We start from the raw sequence: 7,970 nt of genomic DNA, 5'->3' as shown, positions 1-7,970 counted from the left end.
ACGCTGAAGGATCTCATCTACGACATGACAACCTCCGGCTCCGGCTCAGGTAAGGGGGGCTTCGCCGCCCGGTTTTGCAGCAAATCTCGATGCTCGCTGCGAAGGCGAGCACCCGCCTTGGTGGGAGGGCGACGAGAGGGGCTGCCTGCCGGCTTTGGGGTGCGCGGCGGGGGTGCGGGTTATCTCAGGCTCCTCCACCACTGACAAGTTGTGTGTCAAGGGAGGTTTTGTGCTGATGTGCTCGGCCGCACCTTGAGCCGCGAAAGGGCTTAGTTTGCTCTTTTTCTGTCAAATTGCAGAGTTTTGACTCTGTTTGAAGAGTTCAGAAGCTGGTTTGGAAATAAGTCCCCCCACAAAAGGCAACACATAATAAAACGTCGTAAATGCAACCGAATGATGCGACTCCTGACGTTTTCATAGCGCTGCCAAAGTAGCGTTACTCCAAATTCTTGGTGTCGAGCAGAACACCAAGCTTTTCAATATTCTTGCCCCTTTCTGACACCCTGTACTGTGATGCTGCCGCTGCTACCGAGAACTTCTTAAATCAAAGAAATGCAAAAATCAAGTGGGAATTCAGAAATTCCAGCACAGGTGGTGCCACATTGGGTGTGCACGGCCCAGTTTTCTGTAACCAGAGGTTTTATTTGCCTGAAAAATATGTCAATTAACCCTAGTTTTATTTATAACTGAAAGATTTATAAATGGTGCTTAATTTAATTGTTATTTTCCATGAACCACATCCATTTCAGGGTTAATTTATTGTCCTTCCCTGATGTTTTTTCACGGATCTAATGAGTAAACTTTGGCTTCATTTACGCTGAAATCTTAGCTGTCGGTAGTCATCCCTGAGCTAAGGAGGGCTTCGTTTGTGCTGACCCGCGGTGGGCGCAGCCTGAGGCAAAGGGAGTGCAGGGGTGAGGGTGTGAGGGCTCTGCCAGGGAAACCGGAGGGAAAATTTGAGTACATTTGAATAAGCTGACCTTCAAACCATAGTTCTTCTGTGTTATTTTGCTCTGTTAAAAGCAAGGTTGTCCTTATGTATAAAAAAACACTAAAATTCTGTAGGGCCCAAAGAAATACAGTATCAGATCAGACGAGGGGTTTATGGTTAGCAAAACAAAATGGAACTGCTGTGATAATTTATTTTTCTTGTTGAGAATTTCAGCTAGAACAGGCGAGTTACTTGACTGTGAAGCAAACTAGAGTCCACACCAAACCAAATGAGCAGTTCAGGCCGTTTTTTTATTGTTACTGTGGTTTATGTTGTTCTTTTTAACTATTTTTTACTTGGTATTAGGGAGGGAGAGTTTGGGGAAAAAAGGGTCCCTGTGTCATACGGGTCTCCTGGCTTTGGAAAATGCGGGCGTGTGGGGGTTTCCTTGGGACAGTGAGGGGAGGAGACCTGGCTTTGGGCAGGGCGGGTGGCAGTGGCCTGGCAGACCTTTTCCATTTCTTTCCTCTGCCCCCGTTGTCTGGAAGGGTCCGTAATCCCTGCTGTCACCCTGACGGGGTTACGGCTCGTGGAGGGATCTGGGCCTTGCTCCCCAAGTGCGCGGGGTCCCTGGTGCCCCTTGGCAGGCTGGTCCCCAGCACGCCCCGGACCCCGATGCCGTGGTCCTCGGTCTGCGCGGCGCTGGCGGCAGGGAGGGCTCGCGCGTCCTGCCACGAGCTCGTGGTACCCCGTGACAGGCGCGGCGTACGCTTGTCCGGCACATCACGTTAAGTACGATGAGGGGGTTTTGGTGGGGAGAGGGTTTTCCCTTGGTGCCCTTTGAAAGCAAAGTCACGAGCACAGCTGGGCTCTGGGATGCGAGGGCCGGTGCTGAAGCGTTTCAAACACCCGTCTCCTCTCTCCAAACCAGGCTTACCTCTGCTCGTACAGCGCACCATCGCCAGGCGGAAAATGGTGCGGGGAAGACGTAGCTGTGAAAATCTTCTCCTCCAGGGACGAACGGTCGTGGTTTCGGGAGGCAGAAATCTATCAGACGGTTATGCTGAGGCACGAGAACATCCTGGGCTTCATTGCTGCCGATAACAAGGGTATGCTGCCAGCTGGGTGGGAGGTCCGAGCGGTCCTTGGCATTGCTCTGGCTGTCCAGGGCTCCTTCCCAGCAAAGTGACCGGCAAACTAAGCCGGCCCCAGAACGGGGAAGGCTTTGACCGGCTGATTTTTTCAATAAAAGTGAATAATCTCGCTTCCTCCGGGTAGATAACGGGACGTGGACGCAGCTCTGGCTTGTCTCCGAGTACCACGAGCAAGGGTCCCTGTTCGACTACCTGAACAGAGGCACGGTGACGGTGGAGGGCATGGTCAAGCTGGCCCTCTCAGTGGCCAGCGGCCTGGCACACCTGCACATGGAGATCGTCGGCACCCAAGGCGAGTGCTCCCCTCCCACTTGTCCTTCCAGTATTTTGGGGACCTTCAGTGTTATTTGCAAAGACGTTTGTGGGTTACGTGGTATAAGCGAAGCATTTTACAAGCTGTTACACCACAAGAAACAGTATTAGCGTACGTGGTGCGGTATGAAGGGAGAACCGGAATGTCGTCTTTCCCCCTCCCCTGTCTGCGCCTCCTTCCGTGTCTCTAAGCGGATGGCTGTGGGAGCAGCTGTGAAGGATTTTCTGAATCACAGAACCATGGAACAGTTTGGGTGGGGAGGGGCCTTAAAGCCTCCCCAGTGCCACCCCCTGCCATGGGCAGGGACACCTTCCATAGCCCAGGGTGCTCCAAGCCTCATCCAGCCTGGCCTTGGACCCTCCCAGGGATGGGGCATCCACAGCTTCTCTGGGCAACCTGTCCCAGTGCTCCCACCCTCTGCAGGAAGAATTCCTGCCTGATGTCCCATCTCCATCTCCCTCTTTCCATTTAAACCTGTTACTCCAAACGAATGTGGAAGGTGAACTTACAGTTTCTTTTTCTGTTTTATTCAAGAAATACAGATATTGGAACACAAATGCCCTCAAGATACATTCTTTTTAATTTTATGTCATTTAGCAGAGCTTTCCTTGGTACAAAACAGGATTTAATGTTTTCTATGGGGTATAATAACAAAGTTGAATAAATCTGGTTTTGCTTCCTTGCTCGTTATACTGAAATTCATACTGTTGTTACCCAAATTGATGGCATTTTCTTCTCCTGGGCACAGGCAAGCCGGCGATTGCGCACCGAGATCTGAAATCGAAGAACATCCTGGTGAAGAGGAACGAAAGCTGCGCCATCGCAGACCTGGGCCTGGCGGTGAAGCACGACTCGGTGCTCAACACCATCGACATTCCCCAGAACCCCCGCGTGGGGACAAGGAGGTGGGTCAGGGTGGGCCCCTGGCCGCCAGCCTGGCTCGCCCCGTGGGGACGGCTCCTCTCAGCACTTTCCTCCGTCGGGGACTTCCCCCTCTGCTTTCAGTGTCTGCCGAGCGTTGGCAACAGCCCCAAACCCTCTGTCCCCGCTACATGGGCACGGGAGGCCCGTGCCTGGGCCAGAACTCGCCATCCCACGCCGAGTGTTGCTCAGCAGTGTGGATGTTGCGCGTTGGTAGGACCTTTTCCCACTAGGATGGGCTTCTCCCTGGCCCTGGTGCAGCGTGGCGCGGTCCTTCGTGCCCACTCCCCCTAGCAAACTGACCTCTGTGTACCCCAAAGGTACATGGCTCCCGAGATCCTTGACGATGTGATGAACACCAACATCTTCGAGTCCTTCAAGCACGCAGACATGTACTCTCTTGGGCTGGTGTACTGGGAGATAGCCCGAAGGTGCTCCGTCGGAGGTGAGGTGCCTGGCCGTCTCCGCTCGCAGTCCAGGCCGCCTTTGTCTTAAAGAAGCCAGAAGCAGTTAGGACAAGGGGTAACGGCTTTAAATTGGAAGGGGGAGGTTGGGATTGGATGTCAGGAAGGAATTCTTCCCGCAGAGGGTGGGAGCACTGGGACAGGTTGCCCAGAGAAGCTGTGGATGCCCCATCCCTGGGAGTGTCCAAGGCCAGGCTGGATGAGGCTTGGAGCACCCTGGGCTATGGAAGATGTCCCTGCCCATGGCAGGGGGTGGCACTGGGGAGGCTTTGAGGTCCCTTCCCACCCAAACCATCCAGTGATTCTGTGATCCGTGACCCTGCCCCTGTGCTCAGTCATCTTGGCAGTGTGTGGCAGTAAACTCTGTTCAAGGTGGCCCCAGTTGCTCCTCTGTTCTGTCACATAAAAACCAAACAATTGAGAGTTTATTCTTTGGATTTTGTTACCTACATGTTAAATCTCTCCTAGGGGTCACTGAGGAATACCAGTTGCCTTACTATGACGTTGTGCCTTCTGATCCTTCGATAGAAGACATGAGAAGGGTAGTTTGTGAGCAGAAGCTCAGGCCAAATATTCCGAACCAGTGGCAAAGCTGTGAGGTAAAAGCACTTTTCCAGGTTATTACGAAACTTAAGACTGAATTTTTCGATGGGACAAAGGGAACTGGATGTCCAGCCTCTCCTGAATTTAAATGTGTTTCAGATGTCTCACCCTGTTCCGGCTCCCAGATCAGTGTAGAGCGAACTAAACCAAACGCTGAACGCTCTGGAATATGGGCCCTAATTTAGGATATTATAGAATCATAGAATGGTTTGGGTTGGAAGGGACCTTTAAAGATCATCTAGTTCCAACCCCCCTGCCATGGGCAGGGACACCTTCCACTAGACCAGGTTGCTCAAAGCCACATCCAGCCTGGCCTTGAAGACATCCAGGGATGGGGCATCCACAACATCTCTGGGCAACCTGTCCCAGTGCCTCACCACCCTCTCTGTGAAGAATTTCTTCCTGATATCTAATCTAAACCTCCCTGATTTCAATTTATACCCATTACCCCTTGTCCTATCACTACAGGCTCTTGTAAAAAGTACTCTCCCCGTACCCTTGTAGGCCCTTCAGATACTGGAAAGCTGCAATGAGGTCTCCTCGGAGCCTCCTCTTCTCCAGGCTGAACAAGCCCAGTTCTCGCAGCCTTTCGTCATAGCAGAGGTGCTCCAGCCCTCTGATCATCTCCGTGGCCTCCTCTGGGCACGCTCCAAGTGGTCAATATCCTTCTGATTTATTGCTGTTGTATTCCCGTTTCGAAGAGCTGTATTTTATCTTCCGCTGTTGCGTGTTCAAAGCGAAGGGCAGGAGGTGACAGCTGTATTCCTGACCCGCTCTCCCCGTTTCTGCCGGGCAGGCGCTGCGAGTGATGGGCAGGATAATGCGGGAGTGCTGGTACGCCAACGGCGCGGCGCGGCTCACCGCCCTGCGCGTGAAGAAGACCGTTTCGCAGCTCTGCGTGCAGGAGGACTCCAAGGCCTGACGGAGCTCCCCGCGGGAAGAGAAGGGGAGCCAATTCTTCTGTTCATCTTTCGACATGTGATATTATTTTGATTTTTGGTCTACCTCACGCCACGTGGTTCAGCATTCGGGTGCCCAGCCCGGAGCACTGACACCCGGCTTCATCCTCAGCCGCTGGAAGGGGCACCCTGACGCGCGGTTCGTGCGTTACACGCCAGGTTGATGACTTGCTTGGGTTTTCGGGAGGAAAGTGGGCGCTAGGCTGACCGCGGGAAGGCGCCTGGAGCACCACGGCAGTGTAACTGTTCCTTTCGCCGTGGTGCTTTTCATCCTGGCCGCCCCCCGGGCGTGTCGGGAACAGCTGGTGGTGGTGAGAGCCTGCCACAGAAACCCCACGTTTTGTCCTCAAACCAAATTCAACCGAGATTGCTGCGTGCTCTTACGCAGGAACCTGAAAAGGGGCTGTCAGCAAAATGCTTTTTAAAATACCGTATTTATCGCTACCTAAGCAAATGAACAAAAGGTGGAAATTCCACTGAGCTCCTGTATTGCGAGCAAAAGCTTTGAGTCAGGTTTTCATGAGCTTTTATTTTTGTTGTCTTGGTTTCATGCACTATTATAGCTGGGGTTTGCCGTTCTTTTGCTCGGTTCATTTGCTCATTGAACATATCAATCAAGGGACAACTTTTAATTGTAACAGCTAGTAGGAAAAATCATAGAGGCAATACTTTTCCAGTAGAAACGTAGGGGGTGGACTGGGGGAAATTCTACCAAACCTGAGAAAGTATATATTTTTAAAAGATATCTTGCCAATTTGTCGCTGGCATCCGATTTTTTTTTTTAGTGCCTTTTGATGTTTTAACACAATGAATTCCAGGAAAGCGGTTGAAACCTGGCAGAGGTTCGCTTCTCGCTGCGGTGCCGTACCGCGCAGCCCGCCTCGCGGTGTCGGAGGATGGGGACCCCCCCGCCACCGGGAACGCCAGAGCTCCTGCTCGAGGCCATTCGCTGGAGCGGTGCCCGTCACTTTGGAGATTAATGTGCTTGCTACCAGCCTGGGTCCTGGCACTTAATGTTTCAAACGTACCTGCACTTGCCAGGGTCACTGCTCGCAGCCTAGGCGCCTCAGAATGTAAATTCAAAGCGCTGCTGTCCTTGCACGACGCCGATGCGGCCCGTTCAGAGGTTTCGTGTGGCTTTCTGTAGCAGCACCGGGTGGCTGAAAAGTGCTCACATCTCTCCTCACATTTCCATTATACTGCAAGCTATCAAAAGCAGGCGTTTTTTCCAAATTCACTGATGTTCTGGCATTCTGTGAATTCTGCCCCGCTCCGCCGTCCACACGTTGGAATATGTTGCTTTAATATTTTTAATAGCCCAAATTCTGCATCTCCTTATGATGAGGTTCTTTACATGTTTTTAAACCCAGGTGGTCCGTGGAAACACAGCCCAGAGATATTTCCAGAATAGCAGAGCTCTGCGGAAACGCGGTGCAGCACCCGCGGCTCCGTGGAACGAGCTGTTAGCTGATTACGGCACTGAGATCGGTCCTTCAGCTGAGGCCTCTTGAGCCGGGGCTCTGACGGGGAAGGCTGGGTCAGACCTTGGCCGAGCGGGATGGTCAGTATTGTCAGTCCTCCATGTTTCACCCTCCACGCTCGGGACGTTACGGGCTCCGTGGATGTTGAGTGCCCCGTAAACGGGCTCTCGTGCAGGGCACTTCGGCAGAACTTGTAGCACTCCCCGTGTTAAGCAACGCTGCCTTGCTCTCTGCTCTGTTAGCTGGGGTGGGGGGGAACGTTTCTACTGGATTGCTTGTAGGTTTTTCTTCTCCAGCATGCTCTCTGAGACACGAAGCCATCCCACCAGGTGTAATTCTGACCTGCTTCAGCTGCCTGAACTGCGGCAGGGAGCTCAGCAGATGCGCGATGGCTCAGCTGTTCGAGGGGTAATCGTTGCGGCCGGATGATCCAAAGCGTGATGCTGCCTGGAGTATCCAAACGTTGGCAAACGTAAGATCCAGCGTTTGTTCTTGTAGAGTGCAACTCGGAAAGAAAACCTGCTAAAAAGGACCAATCAAGGATGATCATTATTTTAGTGAGAAAAGGAAATGTTTTACCCATTGCAACCAGCTCTGACTGCAGCTGCAGAATAAGGTGTCTGAAATCAGGGGCGGTGGAGTAGGAGCGGCTATAAACAGCGTGCCCGGTGAGGCCTCTGAACGGCGGAGGCGAGGGGAACTTTGCAGACCTGCTTTGGCACTCGGGAAGGTGCCCCAAAGGGAACGGTCCGTCTTTCCAGAGCTCCCGGCGCGTGCGGGCCCAGTTAGCTCCTTCTGCTGAGAAAAAAGAGCCACAAGTTTGTGAGCACCCGGAGTGGGGTGTTAGAATACGCGTGCAAACAGTGAGCAGCAAGGAGGGCATAGCCAGGAGCGAAGCCTGCTGCGTGACGGCGCGCTCTCACCCGGTGACCTGCCAGTATGGGCAGTCCCTGAATGACCTGAGGAACCCCACAAACGCCTCCTGCCTATTCCCGAGCATCCGCTCCTGGCAGCGCCACGCACCATCCCGGCGCTGCCAACCCGTGCTGGAGTTGGGAATCATGGAACGCCAGTAGTCGTGTGGAATAGCGCTCAATTAACTGAAGGGAATGGTTTTAAACCCAAAAGCGCTGTCATTTCGGGA

General features: G+C 53.0%; 1 protein-coding gene across 1 annotated transcript; it reads left to right on the top strand.

Moving 5' to 3' along the window:
- Positions 1 to 3: 3 nt before the first annotated feature.
- Positions 4 to 5,308, top strand: LOC104516446 (activin receptor type-1C-like; the record flags this gene model as incomplete). The annotated part of the gene is given in 8 exon segments (XM_010160772.1): positions 4 to 49; positions 1,863 to 1,897; positions 1,899 to 2,040; positions 2,210 to 2,377; positions 3,147 to 3,303; positions 3,640 to 3,764; positions 4,252 to 4,382; positions 5,183 to 5,308. Coding segments are annotated over 8 exon segments (930 nt in total), but the record flags the coding sequence as incomplete, so codon positions are not given.
- Between the last annotated feature and the right edge of the window lie 2,662 nt (positions 5,309 to 7,970).

The sequence above is a fragment of the Eurypyga helias genome, unplaced genomic scaffold (assembly GCF_000690775.1).
Source record: "Eurypyga helias isolate BGI_N326 unplaced genomic scaffold, ASM69077v1 scaffold23521, whole genome shotgun sequence".
Classification (NCBI taxonomy): domain Eukaryota; kingdom Metazoa; phylum Chordata; class Aves; order Eurypygiformes; family Eurypygidae; genus Eurypyga; species Eurypyga helias.
The sequence above is the reverse complement of the archived record's forward strand: the minus strand, read 5'-3'. Positions and strand labels throughout refer to the sequence as shown.